This window comes from Coregonus clupeaformis, chromosome 10 (assembly GCF_020615455.1).
Source record: "Coregonus clupeaformis isolate EN_2021a chromosome 10, ASM2061545v1, whole genome shotgun sequence".
Lineage (NCBI taxonomy): Eukaryota > Metazoa > Chordata > Actinopteri > Salmoniformes > Salmonidae > Coregonus > Coregonus clupeaformis.
Window position 1 is genome coordinate 50,445,165 of NC_059201.1, and position 24,758 is coordinate 50,469,922.

The 24,758-nt window shown below is 43.4% G+C and overlaps 1 protein-coding gene and 1 long non-coding RNA gene across 2 annotated transcripts; one reads left to right on the plus strand and one right to left on the minus strand.

The window, feature by feature from the left end:
- Window positions 1–547: 547 nt before the first annotated feature.
- Window positions 548–1,258, minus strand: LOC123491664. The gene is made up of 2 exons (XR_006661517.1): window positions 1,024–1,258; window positions 548–889 (listed from the first exon to the last, which is right to left on the minus strand). It is a non-coding gene; the product is annotated as an uncharacterized LOC123491664 (long non-coding RNA).
- A 17,390-nt stretch (window positions 1,259–18,648) lies between these two features.
- Window positions 18,649–24,298, plus strand: LOC121575542 (heme transporter hrg1-A). The gene is made up of 3 exons (XM_041888711.2): window positions 18,649–18,895; window positions 21,641–21,808; window positions 22,312–24,298. Exons 1-3 carry the CDS (start codon window positions 18,766–18,768, stop codon window positions 22,446–22,448), a joined length of 435 nt encoding a protein of 144 aa, XP_041744645.1. The 5' UTR covers window positions 18,649–18,765; the 3' UTR covers window positions 22,449–24,298.
- Window positions 24,299–24,758: the final 460 nt, after the last annotated feature.

A 24,758-nucleotide genomic window follows, 5' to 3' on the forward strand; every position in this document is an offset into this window, starting at 1 on the left:
CACATACATTCTCTTTGTACATCCCAATCAACGCGAAATTGAGCGCACATGCACGAGCACCACACCACACCCTGTCTCCTCCCTCAATTAAATCAATTTAAATATGGTAATTAGTCCAATTTGGCAAAAGAAACCTGCAAGAACATGGCTAAAGCAAGCAAGAAACGAAATTTCACTGAAAACGAATTAGAGGTGCTACTATCAGAGGTAGAAACAAGAAAAAAATATTTTATTTGGAAATCTGTCCTCTGGAATTAATAACAAAAGAAAGAAAAAAGAGTGGGCGAGTTTGTCTGATGCCGTCAACGCGGTGGGATCTGAGAGTCGCACCGTAAATGAACTGAAGAAGAAATGGTCAGACATAAAGGTGGAAGTTAAGCGGAGAACTGCTGCGCACCGACAAAGTGTGGGCAGAACAGGCGGTGGTACAGGGACTGATGAACTTGCACCCTTTGATCAGAGAGTTGCCTCTATTGTAGGAGACACGTTAATCTCTGGAATCGTATCCGCTGATGTAGGAGACTCGGATATACTACAGGACTGCCAGCAAGGTGACTCAGATTTATTTCCTTAACTTTGATATACATAGCCAGCCACCGTTTAATTTTAAAATGCATGCAATATAGCAAAAGGTACACCAGAGATTTCACGTATCCACTGCTTTTATTGCAAATGCGTGTACCCATTAATAAGGAACAGACTCAAATTACTGTTAAGATGTGCCTGTGTTTAATTGGACTTAGGAACCGCAGGAACGTCCACTGGCACGCACTCAGAGTCCGCACCACCTGAGCAGCCAGAGCCCATTCAGTCCAGCGTCTCCCGTGTCTCTAATGTTCCCCCAGTGCTGAAGCCCCGTCCATCTGGCCGTGTCTTGACGCATGCTGTTCTGGAGTCACAACAACAAATTGTTAGGGCCATTGAAGAAATGAACAGTCACCTTAAAAATGTCACTGACGCACTCACAGAAATAAGCCATTCATTAAAAGAATTGGTCAAAAAATGAACTTTGTGTCTGAGTACCATTTATATTGTCGCAATTACACGTTGACGGGCCTGAATGGCTTGTTGATTGTGCTGCACATATACTGGTCCTGGGTCAGGGTCATCTGGCGGTGCCCCCACCTCACCAAGGGGTATGCCATGCCTGTGCGCGACATTGTGCAGCACTCCACAGGCCAGTATGATGCGGCAAACCTTGTCAGGGCGGTATAACAGCATCCCCCCGGTCCTGTCAAGGCAGCGCCACCGACATTTCAGCTGCTATGTTTTTATTCAAGCAATCATTGACATGGTAATGTACCAATAGTATTTGAGAAAATATGAAAAAACGGACCCCTTTGGCGCTGTACGTTACATCGTGACGAGTCATGACGTAACATACAGCAAGCACTATGCAACTCATTGTGTGCCTTACAGCGTCTTTCCACCAGGGGTAGCGCTTCTCTCGCAGATTTAAAATCATGCTTAACCATATACACTTGTAAGAAAAGTTCATTATTCATGATCTTCGTTTAAATTAGTATTAATATTATTATGGATAATATTAAACACATTTTTCATGAGTAGGGTGCTAATATCAATGTGGTCATCAATAACACAAACACTGAATCAATCGATAATGAATTGCATGAGACTTTGATGTGCAGAAAAAAAGTATACCACTGCGCCAACCTCTGATCTGCATTTACACAAGCAAACCCGTCACCTGGTATTTACGAGTGCTGTGTGTTCAATAATTGAACTGTGAAATCTCATGTGTGCAATAACGCATGTCCTAAATTCTCACATGTGCTATCTATTCAACTCGTTTGCGAATGACATGCTCTAACCCAAAATGAGATGCGACATTCCTGCGTGCTTCTCTTTCTGCTCGGTGAAGAAAATGAACGACTAAAAGACCAAAGTGCACAGCCAGTTCGGTGACCTTTTACAGCATGTCACCAAACTGCAATAGTTATGGATTATGGAATGTTTTTGGACCATTGGCTTCCCTATAAACAGGTTCTGACAGGAGGCACGACGAGAACGCTGATCCAATGCCTCCCCAAAAAACGGATTGTAATAAAAAAAAGTTTTGTAATAAATAACTGATTGTAATAGAAAAACTGATTGGAATGAATCTATTGGAATAACTGATAGGAATAAAACAATTGATTGGAATAAAATCATCAAGGTCAATAAAAACATATTGCTTGTACAAAAAAACTATTTACAAAACGTTCCAAGTGTGTGTGTGGGGGGGAGTCTTCTCTCTACAGCCCCTGGCTAAGGCTGCACATGGGACAGTACCAGTCACCGTCTGGCACCGCCTCCAACTCCAGGCACTGGAGATGGAACCAGAGCTGACAGAACTCATACTGCACCCACTCGTCAATGTCGTCCTCATCAATCGGTGCCTCGACGTTGTGGCAGATGGCACAGTGCCCCCCAGCGAGGTCTGTTACCTGCACCTCAGCCTAGCGTTTCCTGTTCTCCTCTCTCTTCCTTTGCAACTCCTCCTTCTTCCTCTGCAGATCCTCCCTCTTCTTGCGCAGTTCCTCCTGCCTCCTCTGCTTAGCCTCCTCCTTGTCCTGCTGGATGAGCATTTCATTGAAGTCATCAGCGGTGATGACCTGAGCTGGCAGGGGAAGTCTGCGCCTCACGGTAGGCTGCTGCTGCTGACCAAACTTGTTTGCCAAGATGATGGGCATATAGGTATTTGCCAGCTTCACTGAGACAATGCCTGCAGCCACCAGCGGGTTGGTTGGAGTGACCTGCTAGCAGGTGGGACAGCACACAGGGGATGGGGTTGCTGCTACTGGAATTGCGGTGGTCTCTTCTATGGGGACTGCGGTGGGGGTCGCAGTGTTCACTGCGGTGGGGGCTGCTGTAGGAGCTGCCGGGGTCACTGATGTGGGGGCAGTGGTGGGGGCCTTCCTGAACCCACCCTTGATGTTTTCACTGCTCACCGCCTTGGGGTAGGCCTGGTGCAGCATGGCAGAGAAGTGTTTCTTGCCGATGACAACATGCACCCGCACCGGGCCCAGGCGTGCCGCGTTGGTGGTGAAGACCGACTTCAGGGGGCCGAAGACACTGATGTCCAGTGTGCTGGCAGTAACACCACCTCCACCATGTTCTCTCGGCAGAACCTGACCAACTCCCTGGATGCATGCGTCTCGTGCTGATCCATTATGAGGAGAAGGGGCCTCTCAGCAGGGGCATGCTTCACAAAGAAGGCCAGCCACTTCACTAAGAGCTCCCTGTCCATATAGCCCTTGGGGGAGACTCCATAAAGAAGGTCCTTGGGTCCCTCCAGGGAGTAGGCAGTACTGGGGAGGCAGTGGGGTAAGATGATAAACGGGGGGATACTCTCACCCGCTGCACTCATGCAAGCATGCACGGTGATGTTATCCTTGGTGGTGTTCTGCTGCTGATAAACATGCTTTCTGCCTTTTTGCACCAGCACCCGCACCCTGGACTTGTCCCCGAACCCAGTCTCATCACAGTTAAAGATGAGGTGTGACTTTTTTTCAAACCCGTACTTCTTGAAGATAGGCTTGTAGATGTCGAAGACACCCTTGATTGCCACAGGAGTTGCCCCATGCACCTGGCCCGCTCCAAGGTGTCCGGGATCCTGCTGGACAGTTCAGGGTGGCGAGCCCTGAATCTCGACCACCAGTTGTCACTTAGACCCTACTCTCCTTGAGGATCTCGAGAGCAAGGTGCTTGATGACTGTCCTGTGGAGAGGGAAGGCATGGTTGGCCATCCACAGGATATAGGATACCAGCTGGGCCCTGGGGTGATTGCAAGGTTGGGGTGAGGGGCATTGGCATATTTATTTTTCTTATAGTCCTGGAGAGTGGTTGGTGTGAGGTATCCCGATCTCACGAGCCACCTACCTCAGGCTCCTTCCTCCCTGCCTTACCTCCTCGACAGCAGCCTGTAGCTGTTCGGGAGTGTAGCGGCGCCGTTTATTGCGCTCTTGTTGGGCCTTCCTGTCAAAATAAAATGAAATGAGTTGGAGTTTTTTTTTTTTTATGCAACATAATTTCCAACACAACATTATTGCATATGTCATGGAAAAAGCAGGTGTTCATAAATGTTTGTACACTCACTGTATATGATGGAGTGAGAGGACAGAGGTGAGTTGGTGTTACAAATGTTTTTATATTTATTTTTTACATTACTAAAGCTATGTAATTCATACAATTATTGATCTCGTGCTATTGGAAGTAATAATATTAACCCTAATCATTCTCATGCTTTGTTCATTAACATTACAGTGCATTCAGAAAGTATTCAGACCCCTTGACTTTTTCCACATTTTGTTATGTTACAGCCTTATTAAAACATTTATCAAATAATTTTTTCCCCTGATCAATCTACACACAATACCCCATAATGACAAAGCAAAAACAGGTTTCTATAAATGTTTACAAATGTATACAACATTTAAAACGGAAATGTCACATTTACATAAGTATTCAGACCCTTTACTCAGTACTTTGTTGAAGCACCTTCTCTGCAGATCCTCTCAAGCTTTGTCTGGTTGGATGGGGAGTGTCGCTGAACAGCTATTTTCAGGTGTTCGATTGGGTTCAAGTCCGGGCTCTGGCTGGGCCACTCAAGGACATTCAGAGACTCCTGCATTGTCTTGGCTATGTACTAAGGGTCGTGGTACTGTTGGTAGGTGAAACTTCACCACAGTCTGAGGTTCTGAGCTCTCTTGAGCAGGTTTTCATCAAGGATCTCTCTGTACTTTGCTCCGTTAATCTTTCCCTCTATACTAGTCTCCCAGTCCCTGCCGCTGAAAAACATCCCCACAGAATGATGCTGCCACCACCATGCGAGGCCTAGTATCAAAGTTAGTCTGCAATCAGGGTTAGGAATTTATTTATATTAAGATTTGGTCCAGTAACACTGGGGGATGTTCCTGAGTAGCTGATTTACAGTTTTGACTTAAATCTGCTTGAAAATGTGGCAAGACTGAAAATGGTTTTCTAGCAATGATCAACAACCAATTTGACATAGCTTGAAGAATTTTGAAAGGAATAATGGCCAAATGTTGCACAATCCAGGTGTTGAAAGGTCTTAGAGACTTACCCAGAAAGACTCGCAGCTGTAATCGCTGCCAAAGGTGCTTCTGCAAAGTATTGACTCAGGGGTGTGAATTAGGGTTGAATGGTGGGAACCCGGTTACCGAGAATTACTGCCCAAAACCACTCCCTTTTCCAGGGATAAATAACTGCGAGAAACCAGTAAATTATTATAAATTATTTATAAGAACAGCATGACGTGAAATGGAACTGTTAAATTATATGCAATGTCTAAATCTGGCTGCTCTACGGCCTCTGCATGACAAATCAATGCTCAGGGTGGGGACAGACAGCCCATCTCGTTATGAAGTGCGGTTCAAAATGCATGTAGACCTATCATCTCATCATGGTAACTTTTTTTCTTGTAACAGGTAGGCCTACATTTGCTGCAGAATAGCCTATGCTACAGTAATATAAAGACCGAATGCGCGTCTAATTTACCATTATAAACTGGGTGGTTCGATCCCTGAATGCTGATTGGCTGACAGCTGTGGGTATGACAAAACATGTAATTTTGCTGCTCTAATTATGTTGGTAACCAGGTTATAATAGCAATAAGGCACCTCGGGGGTTTGAGGGATATGGCCAATATACCATGGCTAACAGGTGTATCCAGGCACTCCGTGTTGCGTCGTGCGTAAGAACAGCCCTTAGCCGTGGTATATTGGTCATATACTACACCCCCTCGTGCCTTATTGCTTAAATAGACTATTCTAAGAGGGACGCAAGCTGAATGTTAAATACAATAGCCAATAGAACTCACGAACGCGAAGAGCGAACGCGCAATGGCAGTAGGCTATAGCAGTTATTTATTCAGACCCATAACCATTAAATCTTTGTGAAGAGAAGTGAAAGCCTTCTGCATCTAATTCTAGTCCCATATTATTCAAATATGTCAATAGAATGATGAAGATAAGGACAACGAAACGTATTTAATTTAACTGTTGAAAGCGAGGAAGGAATGAAGCAACAGTAGAGAGAGAAAGAAAGAGGAGGTAGGCTAATAACATTAGGGGAAATATGTTATATTTGAGATTCTTGAAAGTAGCCACCCTTTGCCTTGATAACAGCTTTGCACACTCTTGGCATTCTCTCAACCATCTTCATGAGGTAGTCACCTGGAATGAATTTCAAATAACAGGTGTGCCTTGTTAAAAGTTAATTTGAAGAATTTCCTTCCTTCTTAATGCGTTTGGCCAATCAGTTGTGTTGTGGCAAGGTAGTGGTGGTATACAGAAGATAGCCCTATTTGGTAAAAGACCAAGTCCATATTATGGCAAGAACAGCTCAAATAAGCAAAGAGAAATTACAGTCCATCATTACTTTAAGACATGAAGGTCAGTCAATCCGGAACATTTCAAAGGTGTTGAACATTTCTTCAAATGCAGTCGCAAAAACCATCAAGCGCTATGATGAAACTGGCTCTCATGTGGACCGTCACAGGAAAGGAAGACCCAGAGTTACCTCTGCTGCAGAGTGTAAATTCATTAGAGTTAACTGCACCTCAGATTGCAGCCCAAATAAATGCTTCACAGAGTGCAAGTAACAGACACATCTCAACATCAACTGTTCAGAGGAGACTACATAAATCAGGCCTTCATGGTCGAATTGCTGCAAAGAAACCACTACTAAAGGACACCAATAAGAAGAAGAGACTTGCTTGGGCCAAGAAACATGAGCAATGGACATTAGACCGGTGGAAATCTGTCCTTTGGTCTGATGAGTCCAAATGTGAGATTTTTGGTTCCAACCGCCGTGTCTTTATGAGACGCAGAGTAGGTGAACGGATGATCTCTGCATGTGTGGTTCCCACTGTGAAGCATGGAGGAGGAGGTGTTATGGTGTGGGAATGCTTTACTGGTGACACTGTCAGTGATTTATTTAGAATTCAAGGCACACTTAACCAGCATGGCTACCACAGCATTCTGCAGCGATACGCAATCTGTTTTGCGCTTAGTGGGACTATCATTTGTTTTTCAAAAGGACAATGACCAAAAACACACCTCCAGGCTGTGTAAGGGCTATTTGACCAAGGAGAGTGATGGAGTGCTGCATCAGATGACCTGGCCTCCACAATCACCCGACCTCAACCCAGTTGAGATGGTTTGGGATGAGTTGGACCGCAGAGTGAAGGAAAAGCAGCATATGTTGGATTCTCCTTCAAGACTGTTGGAAAAGCATTCCTCATGAAGCTGGTTGAGAGAATGCCAAGAGTGTGCAAAGCTGTCATCAAGGCAAAGGGTGGCTACTTTCAAGAATCTCAAATATAACATATATTTTGATTTGTTTAACACTTTTTTGGTTACAACATGATTCCATATGTGTTATTTCATAGTGTTGATGTCTTCACTATTATTCTACAATGTAGAAAATAGTAAAAATAAAGAAACACCCTTGAATGTGTAGGTGTGTCCAAACTTTTGACTGGTACTGTATGTGTCAGCCTACTAATTATACAAATAGGCCCTATTATATTTCTAAATTAAAATCTTATACTTGTAACTTTGTAGGCCACATGTGCTGCACCAGAATCACATGTTCTCCCTGCTTTATCATGGTTTGAACGATGTGCGTAATTCCAGTCCGTATAATACAATACAGTACAGTAATACAGTTCACACTCAAGAATATTAGCCTAATGGAACTAATTTCATTTATTTACCCAAGAGAGCATATAGCTAGCTATATCTATGGGCTTTTATGTTTTCTGTTGTGCATAATGTGCAGTCGCCTATATCATGTGTATTGGCTAAAGGCACAATCATTTGGGCTTTTTTGGGCTTATTAAATGTTTTTAATGTAGGGCTCAGGTAGCATCAGGCTTGAATTTTCAATCAAAGCTCTAATCAAATACATTAAAATTTTAGTCATTTAGCAGACGCTCTTATCCAGAGCGACTTACAGTTAGTGAGTGCATTAATTTTTTTTTTTATACTGGAATCGAACCCACAACCCTGGCGTTGCAAATGCCATGCTCTACCAACTGAGCTACATCCCTGCCGGCCATTCCCTCCCCTACCCTGGACGACACTAGGCCAATTGTGCGAGGCCTTCCTAATTGACCTGGCCCAGGTATCCTGGATGGATATAGATCTCATTCCGTCAGTAGAGGATGCCTGGTTGTTCCTTAAAAGTAATTTCCTCTCAATCTTAAATAAACATGCCCCATTCAAAAAATACAGAACTAAGAACCGATATAGCCCCTGGTTCTCCTCAGACTTGACTGCCCTTGACCAGCACAAAAACATCCTGTGGCGTACAGCATTAGCATCAAATAGCCCCCGCGATATGCAACTTTTCAGGGAAGTTAGGAACCAATATACACAAGCAGTCAGGAAAGCAAAGGCTAACTTTTTCAAACAGAAATTTGCATCCTGTAGCACTAACTCCAAAAAGTTTTGGGACACTGTAAAGTCCATGGAGAATAAGAGCACTTCCTCCCAGCTGCCCACTGCACTGAGGCTAGGAAACACTATCACCACCGATAAATCTACAATAATCGGAGAATTTCAACAAGCATTTTGCTACAGCTGGCCATGCTTTCCATCTGGCTACCACTAACCCGGCCACCAACTCTGCACCCTCTGCTGCAACTTGCCCATGCCCCCCGCTTCTCCTTCACACAAATTCAGACAGCTGATGTTTTGAAAGCGCTGCAAAATCTGGACCCCTACAAATCAGCTGGGCTAGACAATCTGGACCCTTTCTTTCTAAAACTAGCCGTCGAAATTGTCGCTACCCCTATTACTAGTCTGTTCAACCTCTCTTTCATAACGTCTGAGATCCCCAGAGATTGGAAAGCTGCCGCGGTCATCCCCCTCTTCAAAGGGGGTGACACTCTAGATCCAAATTGCTACAGACCTATATCCATCCTGCCCTGCCTTTCGAAAGTATTCGAAAGCCAAGTTAACAAACAGATAATTGACCATTTCGAATACCACCGTACCTTCTCCGCTATGCAATCCGGTTTCCGAGCTGGTCACGGGTGCACTTCAGCCACGCTCAAGGTCCTAAACGATATTATAACCGCGATTGATAATAGACAGTACTGTGCAGCCGTCTTCATCGACCTGGCCAAGGCTTTCGACTCTGTCAACCACCACATTCTTATTGGCAGACTAAATAGCCTTGGTTTCTCAAATGACTGCCTCGCCTGGTTCACCAACTACTTCTCAGATAGAGTTCAGTGTGTCAAATCGGAGGGCCTGTTGTCTGGACCTATGGCAGTCTCTATGGGGGGTGCCACAGGGTTCAATTCTTGGGCCGACACTTTTCTCCGTGTATATCAATGATGTCGCTCTTGCTGCTGGTGACTCTCAGATCCACCCTCTACGCAGACGACACCATTTTGTATACATCTGGCCCTTCATTGGACACTGTGTTAACAAACCTCCATACGAGCTTCAATGCCATACAACAATCCTTCAGTAGCCTCCAACTGCTCTTAAACACTAGTAAAACTAAATGCATGCTTTTCAATCGAACGCTGCTGGCACCCGCCCACCCGACTAGAATCACCACTCTCGACGGGTCTGACCTAGAGTATGTGGACAACTACAAATACCTAGGTGTCTGGTTAGACTGTAAACTCAACTTCCAGACTCACATAAAGAATCTCCAATCCAAAGTTAAATCTAGAATCGGCTTCCTATTTCGCAACAAAGCCTCCTTCACTCATGCTGCCAAACATGCCCTCGTAAACTGACTATCCTACCGATCCTTGACTTCGGCGATGTCATTTACAAAATAGCCTCCAACACTCTACTCAGCAAATTGGATGTAGTCTATCACAGTGCCATCCGTTTTGTCTCCAAAGCCCCTTACACTACCCACCACTGTGACCTGTACGCTCTTGTTGGCTGGTCCTCACTACATGTTCGTCGGTCAAACCCACTGGCTCCAGGCCATCTATAAATCACTGCTAGGCAAATCCCCGCCTTATCTTAGCTCATTGGTCACCATAGCAGCACCCACCCGTAGTCTGCGCTCCAGCAGGTATATCTCACTGGTCATTCCCAAAGCCAACACCTCCTTTGGCCGCCATTCCTTCCAGTTCTCTGCTGCCAATGACTGGAACGAATTGCAAAAATCTCTGAAGCTGGAGACTCTTATCTCCCTCAATAACTTTAAGCATCAGTTGTCAGAGCACCTTACCGATCACTGCACCTGTACACAGCCCATCTGAAATTAGCCCACCCAACTACCTCATCCCTATATTGTTATTTATTTTGCTCATTTGCACCCCAGTATCTCTATTTGCACATAATCTCTTGCACATCTAGCATTCCAGTGTTAATACTATTGTAATTATTCTGCACTATAGCCTATTTATTGCCTTACCTCCATAACTTGCTACATTTGCACACACTGTATATATATTTTCTGTTGTATTTCTGACTTTATGTTTTTTACCCCATATGTAACTCTGTGTTGTTGTTTTATTGCACTAGTAATTAATTAATTAATTAATTAATTAACTTATTTAGCAGACGCTCTTATCCAGAGCGACTTACAGGAGCAATTAGGGTTAAGTGCCTTGCTCAAGGGCACATCGACAGATTTTTCACCTAGTCGGCTCGGGGATTAGAACCAGCGACCTTTCGGTTACTGGCACAACGCTCTTACCCACTAAGCTACCTGCCGCCCCCCGCTACTATGCTTTATCTTGGCCAGGTCGCAGTTGTAAATGAGAACCTGTTCTCAACTGGCTTACCTGGTTAAATAAAGGTGAAATAAAAATAAAATAAAATACCCGGGAGAAAAGTGATTTATTCTCAAGATGGAACATTTGTAAAATGCCGGGAAAATATTCAACCCTTACGAGCCTCCTAGGTTTTGTATTGAAGTCAATGTACCCAGAGGAGGACGGAAACTAGCTGTCTTCCGGCTATACCATGGTGCTACCCTACAGAGCACTGTTGAGGCTACTGTAGATACTTCATTGCAAAACAGTGTGTTTTAATCAATTATTTGGTGACATGAATATATTTTGTATAGTTTTATCTAAAAAGGATAACTTTTTTTATGTTTCACTATTTAAATTTTTCTGAAATTCACTGAGGATGGTCCACCCATTCCTCCCCTGAGGAGCCTCCACTGCTAGGGTATTTGTTGAGGGTATTTGTTGATGTGAAAATGTTTTTATTTTGTCTGCTGCGCTCAAGAATATCACAGAAGTCTTCCAAGACCACAGTCGGCGCTGTTTCTCATGATTCCGCAGTCGCTCGAGCTTGACACCTTTCTGGTGTGAGGATTTACTTGACACATCATTGGCTGTAAATATTAGATAACAAAATTGTTGAGCAAATGTTTTTTGCTTACAAATAGGACACACCGTTCATGTCATGTAGCCTTTTATATATCTTTCAAGTTTGCCATTTAATTGTTGTCGCCTTTGCAGCAACATAATGTATTGTCAATCAGACGTTTTTATACTAGCATGCACAAACGAGTATTCTGCCAGCAGCACAAGGGATGATGGCAATATGTATGGAAATGAGGAAACCTTCAAAATAAAAGCCAGCATTTCTAAACTTTGAAATGTGGATAACTCGTTCAAAAGATAAAACTTCAAAATGTTCTCTACACCCCATGCCAAAATGATTGCTTAGGGCCCCCAAAAGGCTAGAGCTGTCCCTGACTGTCCCCCTCAAAAACGAACCATAGAAAATGGCGCCGGAGGAGATGGCAGCCTTTTTTATGGGCTCCTAACCAATTGTGCTATTGTGTGTGTTTTTATGACTTATTTTGTACATACTGTTTCTGCCACCGTCTCTTATGACCGAAAAAGGCTTCTGGATATCAGAACAGCGATTACTCACCTCGTACTGGACGAATAATTTTTATTTAATGAGTCGGACGCAAAGGATTTTCTTAAGACACCCAACCAGGCCCAAATCCCCGTCTCTCACATGAGAAAGAGACAGAGATATCGGGGCCTCTACCATCAGTCCTACTAGCCAACTTTCAATCATTGGATAACAAAATAGACTAACTAAGATCACGGATATCCTACCAACGGGACATTAAAAATGATAATATCTTATGTTTCACCGAGTTGTGGCTGAACGACGACATGGATAACATACAGCTGGCGGGATATACGCTGCATCGGCAAGATAGAACAGCTACCTCCGGTAAGACAAGGGGTGGCAGTCTGTGTATATTTGTAAACAACAGCTGGTGCACAAAATCTAATATTAAGGAAGACTCAAGGTTTTGCTCGCCTGAGGTAGAGTATCTCATGATAAGCTGTAGACCACACTATTTACCAAGAGAGTTTTCATCTATATTTTTCGTAGCTGTCTATTTACCACCACAAACCGATGCTGGCACTAAGACAGCACTCAATGTGCTGAATAAGGCCACAAGCAAACAGGAAAACACTTATCCAGAGGCGGAGCTCCTAGTGGCCAGGGACATTAATGCAGGGAAACTTAAATCAGTTTTTCCCTAATTTCTACCAGCATGTTAAATGTGCAACCGAAGGAAAAAAAACTCTAGACCACTTTACTCCACACACAGAGACGCGTACAAAGCTCTCCCTTGCCCTCCATTTGGCAAATCTGACTATAACTCTATCCTCCTGGTTCCTGCTTACAAGCAAAAACTAAAGCAGGAAGCACCAGTGACTCACTCGGTCAATAAAGAAGTGGTCAGATGATGCAGATGCTAAGCTACAGAACTGTTTTGCTAGCACAGACTGGAATATGTTCCGGGATTCTTCCAATGGCATTGAGGAGTACACCACATCAGTCACTGGCTTCATCAATAAGTGCATCGATGACGTCGTCCCCACGGTGACCGTACGTACATACCCCAACCAGAAGCCATGGATTACAGGCAACATCCGCACTGAGCTAAAGGGTAGAGCTGCCGCTTTCAAGGAGCGGAACTCTAACCCGGACACTTATAAGAAATCCCGCTATGCCCTCCGACAAATCATCAAACAGGCAAAGCGTCAATACAGGACTAAGATTGACTCGTACTACCCCGGCTCCAACCCTCGTCGGATGTGGCAGGGCTTGCAAACTATTACAGACTACAAAGGGAAGCACAGCCGCGAGCTACCCAGTGACACGAGCCTACCAGACGAGCTAAATTACTTCTATGCTCGCTTCGAGGCAAGCAACACTGAAGCATGCATGAGAGCATCAGCCGATGTGAGTAAGACCATTAAACAGGTCAACATTCACAAGGCCGCAGGGCCAGACGGATTACCAGGACGTGTACTCCGAGCATGCACTGACCAACTGGCAAGTGTCTTCACTGACTGAGTCTGTAATACCAACATGTTTCAAGCAGACCACCATAGTTCCTGTGCCCAAGAACCCTAAGGTAACCTGCCTAAATGACTACCGACCCATAGCACTCATGTCTGTAGCCATGAAGTGCTTTGAAAGGCTGGTGACCGTAGACCCACTCTAATTTGTATACCGCCCCAACAGATCTATTGCACTCCACACTGCCCTTTCCCACCTGGACAAAAGGAACACCTACGTGAGAATGCTATTCATTGACTACAGCTCAGCGTTGAACACCATAGTGCCCTCAAAGCTCATCACTAAGCTAAGGGCCCTTGGACTAAACACCTCCCTTTGCAACTGGATCCTGGACTTCCTGACGGGCCACCCCCAGGTGGTAAGGGTAGGTAACAACACATCTGCCACGCTGATCCTCAACACGGGGGCCCCTCAGGGGTGCGTGCTCAGTCCCCTCCTGTACTCCCTGTTCACTCATAACTGCATGGCCAGGCACGACTCCAACACCATCATTAAGTTTGCAGACGACACAACAGTGGTAGGCCTGATCACCGACAATGATGAGACAGCCTAAAGGGAGGAGGTCAGAGACCTGCCATGTGGTGCCAGGATAACAACCTCTCCCTCAACGTGATCAAGACAAAGGAGATGATTGTGGACTACAGGAAAAAGAAGAGGACCGAGCACGCCCCCATTCTCATCGACGGGGCTGTAGTGGAGCAGGTTGAGAGCTTCATGTTCCTTGGTGTCCACATCACCAACAAACTGTCATGGTCCAAACCAAGACAGTCGTGAAGAGGGCACGACAAAGCTTATTCCCCTTCAGGAGACTGAAAAGATTTGGTAAGGGTCCTCAGATCCTCAGAAAGTTCTACAGCTGCACCATCGAGAGCATCCTGACTGGTTGCATCACTGCCTGGTATGGCAACTGCTCAGCCTCCGACTGCAAGTGCATACGGCCCAGTACATCACTGGGGCCAAGCTTCCTGCCATCCAGGACTTCTATACCAGGTGGTGTCAGAGGAAGGCCCTAAAATGTGTCAAAGACTCCAGCCACCCTAGTCATAGACTGTTCTCTCTGCTACCGCACGGCAAGTGGTACCGGAGCGCCAAGTCTAGGTCCAAAAGGCTTCTTAACAGCTTCTACTACTAAACCATAAGACTCCTGAACAGCTAATCAAATGGCTACCTGGACTATTTGCGTTGTCCCCCCCCCCCCCCTCTTTTACGCTACTGCTACTCTCTGTTTATTATCTATGCATAGTCACTTTAACTGTACCTACATGTACATATTACCTCAATTACCTCGACTAACCATTGACTCTGTACCGGTACCCCTTGTATATTTTTTACTAAGCTATTTTTTACTTAACACTTCATTTTCTTAAAACTGCATTGTTGGTTAAGAGCTCGTTAGTAAGCATTTCACTGTAAGGTCTACACCTGTTGTATTCGGCACATGTGACAAATACAATTTGATTTGATTTTACCTGGTTAGTAGAGACCCTATTGAGTATTTCCCACCCCACTTTAGCTGAGACAGGTAGAAAAGTTCTCGCTCTACAAGCAAATATGTATCCCATGTACAGTCTATTACAGTGTATTGTATTGGGGGCTGTGGAAGGAGTGGAGAACTAAATGCTGCTGGATATGTATGACACAGTCCCCTCCAAACGACACATATTTGGTTAGTAGAGACCCGACTGAATATTTCTCACCCCAGTTTATATGAGACAGGTAGTAAAGTATTTTCTCTACAACCCAAAAAGTATGGTGGAGTAAGGAGTCACAGCACTCTGTATTAAACCTGTTGCCCAGCACAAGAAACCAATTTAAGTTTTGTAGACTCTTGAGTAATTCCAATAACATATATTTGTATTTTATTAAAAGTGTATTTCTTTAATTATAGCCTACACCAGGGATTTCTAAACTTTTTCACTCTGGCCCCCCTTCCAGCATTGGGGAACATCCCATGCCCCACGTCTATTTCTATGGGCACCAGCATTGTTCATAACACAAACTGTTCACACCCCTCTTGTTGGTGGAGAGAATTTTGCATGTTTAAAGCTTATTTCCTGCAATTCTACACATTTTGTTATGGGTGCCATGAAAATGTAGCCGTTTTAAAGCTCATTTTCTTGCATTTCTATATAGTTTGCCATGTCTAATGTGTATTCATGTGATATTTGAGGACACATAGCTTAAATTAATAAACTTTAGCTGACATGGGCTAGTTGATCTGGACATTTCTGACAGGTTCTAAATACAGTGGGGGAAAAAAGTTTTTAGTCAGCCACCAATTGTGCAAGTTCTCCCACTTAAAAAAATGAGAGAGGCCTGTAATTTTCATCATAGGTACACGTCAACTATGACAGACAAATTGAGAATTTTCTTTCCAGAAAATCACATTGTATGATTTTTAATGAATTTATTTGCAAATTATGGTGGAAAATAAGTATTTGGTCACCTACAAACAAGCAAGATTTCTGGCTCTCACAGACCTGTAACTTCTTATTTTAAGAGGCTCCTCTGTCCTCCACTCGTTACCTGTATTAATGGCACCTGTTTGAACTTGTTATCAGTATAAAAGACACCTGTCCACAACCTCAAACAGTCACACTCCAAACTCCACTATGGCCAAGACCAAAGAGCTGTCAAAGGACACCAGAAACAAAATTGTAGACCTGCACCAGGCTGGGAAGACTGACTCTGCAATAGGTAAGCAGCTTGGTTTGAAGAAATCAACTGTGGGAGCAATTATTAGGAAATGGAAGACATACAAGACCACTGATAATCTCCCTCGATCTGGGGCTCCACGCAAGATCTCACCCCGTGGGGTCAAAATGATCACAAGAACAGTGAGCAAAAATCTCAGAACCACACGGGGGGACCTAGTGAATGACCTGCAGAGAGCTGGGACCAAAGTAACAAAGCCTACCATCAGTAACACACTACGCCGCCAGGGACTCAAATCCTGCAGTATCAGACGTGTCCCCCTGCTTAAGCCAGTACATGTCCAGGCCCGTCTGAAGTTTGCTAGAGTGCATTTGGATGATCCAGAAGAGGATTGGGAGAATGTCATATGGTCAGATGAAACCAAAATATAACTTTTTGGTAAAAACTCAACTCGTCGTGTTTGGAGGACAAAGAATGCTGAGTTGCATCCAAAGAACACCATACCTACTGTGAAGCATGGGGGTGGAAACATCATGCTTTGGGGCTGTTTTTCTGCAAAGGGTCCAGGACGACTGATCCGTGTAAAGGAAAGAATGAATGGGGCCATGTATCGTGAGATTTTGAGTGAAAACCTCCTTCCATCAGCAAGGGCATTGAAGATGAAACGTGGCTGGGTCTTTCAGCATGACAATGATCCCAAACACACCGCCCGGGCAACGAAGGAGTGGCTTCGTAGAAGCATTTCAAGGTCCTGGAGTGGCCTAGTCAGTCTCCAGATCTCAACCCCATAGAAAATCTTTGGAGGGAGTTGAAAGTCCGTGTTGCCCAGCGACAGCCCCAAAACATCACTGCTCTAGAGGAGATCTGCATGGAGGAATGGGCCAAAATACCAGCAACAGTGTGTGAAAACCTTGTGAAGACTTACAGAAAACATTTGACCTGTGTCATTGCCAACAAAGGGTATATAACAAAGTATTGAGAAACTTTTGTTATTGACCAAATACTTATTTTCCACTATAATTTGCAAATAAATTCATTAAAAATCCTACAATGTGATTTTCTAGATTTTTTTCTCTCATTTTGTCTGTCATAGTTTACGTGTACCTATGATGAAATTACAGGCCTCTCTCATCTTTTTAAGTGGGAGAACTTGCACAATTGGTGGCTGACTAAATACTTTTCCCCCCCACTGTAGCTCTCTAAGGCATGCAATGACTAACATGACAAGAGGAACTGATGATGCATATATTTGAGTTGTTTGCTCTATAACCCATTAATTCATACGCCACCGTGATATACAATAAGGCATTGACAACAAATGGACAACAGTCACACAGTGGTGGAAAAAATTGAACTACACATACATTTGTTTCATCACAAAACCAGAGAGCAACATCTGTCCTGTGAAGTCCACAAAGCAAATATTGCCTGTAACAAACAGTTATATGAGGCATGGTCAAGCAAGTTAACGTTTTTGACAGTTTAATAAATAACTACTGATTTAGAACCACGGAGTTACCGCAAGTCAGCACAAAGACAACGGGAGCACTGCCTCCGCTGTTCCAGCACCATTTCAACTTAAACATTTAAACATAATCAAATCAACAAGGCTATATATGCTTAGCTAGTTTAATACACTGAAAACAAACTTAAAGATACCAAAAACAATTTAGTCCAATCAATGTTGCTAAATATTATGTGGCTGTCCATGATACTGATCTCTGTGTGTGTGCTTTTAGTTTTGGTTTTCATAGGCTACCTAGCTAAAATGCTTGCTAGCCTAACTTCCTTGCATAGGCATCAATGAACCAGCTAAGTTAGCTAGCTAGTTAACGTGAGCTTACTAGGCTACATCTAGGATACATATTGAACTTCAATCGTCTCAGGCCAGGGGCACAATATATTAATTTATAGTTAGATCAGAATCGCCATCGTAATCATTGGCCTGTACAGAGAATTTTGTCAAAACCACATGTCCAAATCTCCATCTCCATCCATGGTTTAGGAAAAGGCCGATTTAACAAGCTAGCTACTGCAAGACATCAACACAAGCAAGCAGACCTAAAACGGGCACGTTTTTCTGACAATTATGATGTTTTTCTCAGGATGTAATTTAATTGGTGTGAAGCCAAATCCAAACTGGCCTCCCTTGGGGGGCATTTTGCTGCGGCAGGACAACCCACTGTTGAGCTCAGTTCAACGCTGATTGGCTAATTATTTTATAATTGTTTTATCAAGGGAGGCCAAATGCTTGCTGGCATCAATCAATCAAATGCTACAGCGGCAACATGTCATACTCTTTTGTTACAGACAGTATCAGATACATGGGCTACACATACTGAGACAGAGGGGCGCTGTTTCCCTCATTCAGATGATTTCTCCGGTGAGATTCAGCCACTTGCGAATTGATGGAAAATTATGAAAACACAGAGAGACGAAAGATTATTTCATAATTGTAATTTTTTTATTGGTCAAATATTTGGGGAAGCCTGGGTTCCCTTGGCATCCATGAATACACACCATTGACTGCACTAGAGTGCATGTCTTGCAGGGGGACTTTTATTTTGAGAAAATCTGCGATCGTGTAGGCAGCATACTATCTTGCTGCTAGGAGAACGGTAATCATGCGCAGCTAGCTGTTTAGCGAGCTCGAGTTGTCCAGAGGCGAGTTTCTCAAAACAGGGCACTTGTTTTTAAACGTTGGCGTTATTCTTTTTTCATTCTACTTGTAGCGTGTCACCTGTCCCCAATGGGGTTCAATAAGACGTACATCAGTATCGGGTATGCCTCTTTTGGCATGCTTATGGGATTCTCAGCGTTTCTCGTGTGGAACATCGCGTACAACCAACCATGGACAGCTGCAATGGGAGGATTATCAGGTAAAAACAAGTATTAGCCAGAATGTAAACAATTATTTATTTTGTGGGTGAGGTTGCGGACAATATGTAACAGTATATAATGCAATATTTTCAGGATTTACCTGTCCATCTGACTACATCTGAGCTGAATATTGCCACAGTAGGCTACCCCATCTCTTACAGTGCACGAGTTTAGATTGACAAATAGTCAGAAGCCCACACTTTATTTAGCCTTTTCAAATTTCTAAATGTTATAGCTAAAGTCCTAAACGTTTTACCCCAGGTATTCTAGAAAGTTGGACTGTTCAACTTCACTTGAGCAGAGAATAGCTACATATCTATACACCAAGCTAGCTCCTACATGATCTCTATGCAACTTTGGCAACAAAAAAAAGTAGTAACATTGCATTACATAGGTCTTATACATGTACATGTTAGTCATTTAGCAGACGCTCATGAATATCTAGGATAACTTTATTACCCAGTAAAAAATAAATAGATGTATATCCAGCACTGTCTACTTAAGTGTTTCCCAAATATTTTCAGCTTCATGCATTTTATATTTTCTGCCTGGTTAACCTGGAATTCTGGATCTTCCGGATGCTTAAACCACACTGGCCAAAAAACAGTCAGGTGTCAACGCAAACTGTGTGTTATTTCTGCTTACACTGTTTGGGACTGAACACTTTTGATAAATCTCCTCCGATTAATTTAGCACGTGTCCTGTTACTCATCCCATTTGAAGTTCTCAGCATCACCATTACAATTTGCTGACCTAGAGTAGAAGCCTGAACCAACCATAAAGTAATACATGTCTATTTCTATGGGCACAAGCACTTTTCATGACACAAACTGTTCACACCGATCTTGTTGGTGGAGAGAATTTTTGCAGGTTTAAAGTTTATTTCCTGCAATTCTACACATTTTATCATGGGGTGCTGAGAAAAATGTGCAGTTTGAAAGCTAATTTTCTTGCAATTCTATACATTTTGCCATGCCTAATGTGTATGCATGTGATATTTGAATGACTCAAACATTACAACAAAATCTATGAGCTAAAAAGCCTATCTAAAAATGTTTTGCTGACATGGGCTAGTTGATTTGGACATTTCTGACAAGTTATAAATAGCTTTCTAAGGTATACAATGACTGATATGACAAGAGGAAACTAATGATGCACTACCCAATTTCGAAATTGCACCTTGTGCTTTCTACTATTACAACTTTCAAGAGTAAATTGAAAGCTGGAATTAGTTCCTTAAAAGAAAATAAGGAAGGACCCCCCTGCCAACCCCTCGCGCCCCCCACAGTTTGAGAACCACTGCACTAGGTAACAAGTGGTGCATTTATGGCTGTGAACTTTGACCTCTCAGGTCAGCAAGCTGATATCTGTGTGACATTCCGCTCATCTCTGTTGTAGGCCTACATTTTTCTTGTGGAGTTGTGATAACATCATGTGGTGCCTGTGCCAATAGAGAGATAATCAATAAGGGTGCAATTCTTGCTAGGGTTTTCCGTGGCATGTGCTTGGTCATATGATTCTAGACCATTAGATGGGGAAAGGAGTGGGGTCAGCATGGCAGATTGACACAGCAGAATAAGCCTAGCCTATTCTCTCTAGCCAGGACTCAGGACGGTCAATTGAACTTCCTTGCTTGGCTGCATCCTGATTCTCTACACTTCCCCCAAAAACCTCCCTGTCATGGATTTAAAAGCATTGGATTGATATAGCCCTAAGCATTGGCTAGAGGGAATTTCAACCATTGTTAGATCCACGACAGGATTTTTGCAAATGCACACTTCAGTAGAAGGGTGGGGAACCGTGACTCAGCCCTACTCACTATCTGACCATGCTTGAAATGAAGCAAGTATGGTACTTTCCAACCTCAAACACTGTTTTAACAACCAACCCTGAAAAAAGTTTATGTAGGCTACTTGCTCATTAGTTTTGGGCCCGAATTCAAAATGAGTGTCAGAGTAGGTGATGATTTAGGATCAGGTCCCCCCTGTCCATATAATTTCATTCATATTGATTAAAAAGGCTAAACTGATCCTATAGGCCTATCAGCAGTACTCCTACTCTGAGACTCTTTGTCCATACGGCCCTTAACATTGCCATTTTGTCCTATCTAGCATGGCCAACTAGTGAAGACCATTTTAGCCTAATATTGTGTAAGATGCGGTGAAAGTGGATTCATGTTAGTGCTATACGCTGTCAAACCCAAATGTGGTTATGAAACAGTAAAAGAGGAACATGGAGGAGTGAGTGACAGAACAGTGTGATTTGAGACACAATGACATAGCAAAACATGATATGCTTTGTCAGGATATGTTCACCCGTAAAATGTACATGACATTTTAGTCATTTAGCAGACGCTCTTATCTAGAGCGACTTACAGTAGTGAGTTCATACATTTTCATACTTTTTTCGTACTGGTCCCCCGTGGGAATCAAAGCCACAACCCTGGTGTTGCAAGAGCCATGCTCTACCAACTGAGCCACACACTGACATAGGCTACACCAACAAGACCTCAGACTCAATATTGTCTACGGACAGCTCAAGATTGTAGTTAGACAAGCAAAGGCATCTCTTGACTTGAGAAAACCCCTAATCTTACAATGCTTTTTCAAATACAGTTCAATTTGATACTATGCAAATACTTGCGATAGTTACACATGCTTGTCTCATGTCAGTAATTGACTTAGTGTAGGGATTGTGAACGGCCAGCCCCTGACTGTGAATGTGCGTATGTCTTTCCCCCTCAGGTGTGCTAGCGCTCTGGGCCCTCATCACCCACATCATGTACCTGCAGGACTACTGGCGCACCTGGCTGAAGGGCCTCAAATTCTTTCTCTTCATCGGAGTCTTCTTCTCCCTGCTGGCCGTGGTGGCTTTCATCACCTTCCTCTCCCTCGCCATTACCAACAAGGAGTGTGAGTCTCACACACCTCCCTTCTCTCACTCATTCATTCACTCCTCCTTTCATCCTCATTTGACCACCCATACACAAAAATGTATGCACGCATGACTGTAAGTCGCTTTGGATAAAAGCGTCTGCTAAATGGCATATTATTATTATTATTATTATTATTTGCTTCTCCTCTCCCCTTCACTTGCTCTGCTGTTCATTTGCAAATGGCTACGTCTCTCCCCCATTTGCTCCCCTTCTCATCCATTGTACTTTTTCTTGTTGGTGCATTAGGATGTATTTAGTCATTAGTATTGCATATTTGAATCCCTTAGGGCACGTCCACATGACTCCATGGGATCATTGCCTTTTGGGTTATGCTACGAGCCTGACGCTTTGGTCACTTTTCCTACAGGAACCTTCATTGAGAAGCACCTGACTCAATGAATTGTGTAACAGTGTGCCAACCATGGCTTTTGCTCGGAGTCTGCAAGTCTCTAATGTCTGTCATATCTCTGTGGTTCCCAGCCATGACTGACCCGAGGAGCCTGTTTCTTTCGGGTGTGTGGAGCTTCATGACCCTGAAGTGGTCCTTCCTGCTGGCCCTCTACTCCCACCGCTACCGCAAGGAGTTTGCCGACATCAGCATCCTCAGTGACTTTTGATAAGGGCCCTTGAACCCCCCTGTGGAGGTCTATGGAAGACTAACAAACAGGGTTCCTAACCTGAGGGTGCTAACTAGGGGAGAAGAGAGGGAGTGAAGATTTGAGGGGTTGGTGAAGCCAAGTAGTCATGAAAAGAGGACTAATACAATTTAAATTGAGCAATGGAATGAGGGTTGATCTGAAAGGTGTGGGGTAGCCGCAAATCCACCAGATCTCTTACACCAATTGTTTGCTTATGAATCCATGAGGGGGAGTGCACGAGGACACACTTCGGGGAGAAGGGTAGTGAATCAGAACGCAACCTGTGTGTTGTCTGTGTTAATTAGGGAATTAGTACCCGGACCTCCGTCCATGCCCGCACCTTCGCGTTTAGGTCACCCCCCTCTCTCTTTCTGTATCTGTAAACAGGGTATGCTTATGCCTTTTATGGATTTTACTCAGTTCCTATACGTATGTATGTGACACTCTCTGTGTTCCTCTTGTATGTCCTCAAAAGTTGTTTTTAGAGTCAATATCTCCCTTTTTATGAGATTTGAATCTTATTTTTGATGACTTTGTAGGTAATCCTTGACAATTATGTACATCACGTGTCAAACTCATTCCACGGAGGGCCAAGTGTCTGCGGGATTTCGCTCCTTCCTTGTACTTGATTGATGAAGTAAGGTCACTAATTAGTAAAGAACTCCCCTCACCTGGTTGCCTCTGTTTTAATTGAAAGGAAAACCCGCAGACACTAGACCCGCCGTGGAATGCTTATATACCTAGGAACAAATTCTTAACAAGATATACAATTTTTCTCATATAATTGATGTAGTTACGATAGAATTCAATTCTATTCTCTTGCCACAAGGGGGAGTCAGTCGATCAAATGTGGCGGCTGTTGGTAAAACATCCCACTCATTTAGGAAAATGGTTCAACTTTGCTCTGTTTTCTATCTGCACACATCATATAACACATACATAATACACAAGAAAAGGACACGTGTCACAGGCTTGTTTGGGAAATCCAAGAAGTCTGTTTTTAGGATGACCGTGTTCTGATCTGTGTTATCCATCTGTGTCCTTTGAGTCCATAGGACCCTACTGTCACCTGGAGCCAGTGTATGGGATGAAGCGACTACATTTAGAGTATCATGTCTCAACACTATTTGGTAACACTATGTATTATGATACAGTTATAATGCTTTGAAAATGTTGTCGTAAGACTTGTATAATGTCTTATAGCATTATACCTGTCAGTGTTAGACACTATTTCACAGCATCCCCTCAAATTGTTTTTAAAAGGATGAAATGAAGGATACCATCCCAGAATGTTAAAACAACTGCTTTTACAACAGTTGCCAGTGAAATCCAACTGTCTCTTTTTAGTGCTCGTCTTATTTGAATTGAGAATGTTCAGACGAGGGAGTTAGTTTGTGGTGTTTGTATTTTTGCCGTGCCAACGATTTAGCTCACAAACATGAGGACTGCTTCCGAAATGGCACCCTACTCCCTATATAGTGCACTACTTTTGACCAGGGGCCTTAGTGCACTGTATAGGGAATAGGGTGCCATTTCAGACACAACAAGGACCAATTACATTAATGCTTCATTAATCATAACCTTTTGTTTATGTTGTTTGCCAGATCCAAAACATTATTGATCATCATACTGCTGCCTATGGAGATTAATTTGTGTTCTTCCTTTTTCCTTTACGCCTGTTGTTTCTCTGTGTGCTACCACATCTATCATATTGTAATATAATGAAACATGACGTTGTGTATATCCACTTGTGTGTATGTAGGAATGTATGTCTGTTGAACAGGTATGTCTGTGTGAGAGCCATATTAATAAAATATAATTTTATGACAGCTGTGTGTATTCAATTGGTAGTGTAGTACATCTCGTACAAAGTCATACACAACAGTTATAACCTTGTGTTGTACATTGTTTGTACAACCGGAGTGTGTACTAGGCCTAGGGCATAGTGGCTATAGAATAATTAGATTTTATAGTTCTTTTGAATTTGTTTTAGTAGTAGACAATGCTTTGATGGAAAGGATTAGCTTAACTACATTGTGGAGGAGGAAGTGGGTGTAGAATAGAGCCCTATCTATCACTTTATATGTTTCGACACAACATACATTTACATTTTAGTCATTTAACAGACGCTCTTATCCAGAGCGACTTACAGTTAGTGAATGCATACATGTTTCTTTTTGTTTTCATACTGGCCCCCCGTGGGAAACGAACCCACATCCCTGCCGGCCAAACCCTCCCCTACCTTGGACGACGCTGGACCAATCATGCGCCGCCCATGGGTCTCCCGGT

What these genes read in the sequence shown, in the direction of transcription:
- LOC121575542 (XM_041888711.2), top strand. Translation starts at nt 18,766, where the DNA reads ATGGGGTTCAATAAGACGTACATCAGTATCGGGTATGCCTCTTTTGGC. An exon ending in TGCAATGGGAGGATTATCAG is followed by an intron (nt 18,896 to 21,640) that starts GTAAAAACAAGT and finishes TTTCCCCCTCAG; the next exon opens with GTGTGCTAGCGCTCTGGGCC. An exon ending in CGCCATTACCAACAAGGAGT is followed by an intron (nt 21,809 to 22,311) that starts GTGAGTCTCACA and finishes TGTGGTTCCCAG; the next exon opens with CCATGACTGACCCGAGGAGC.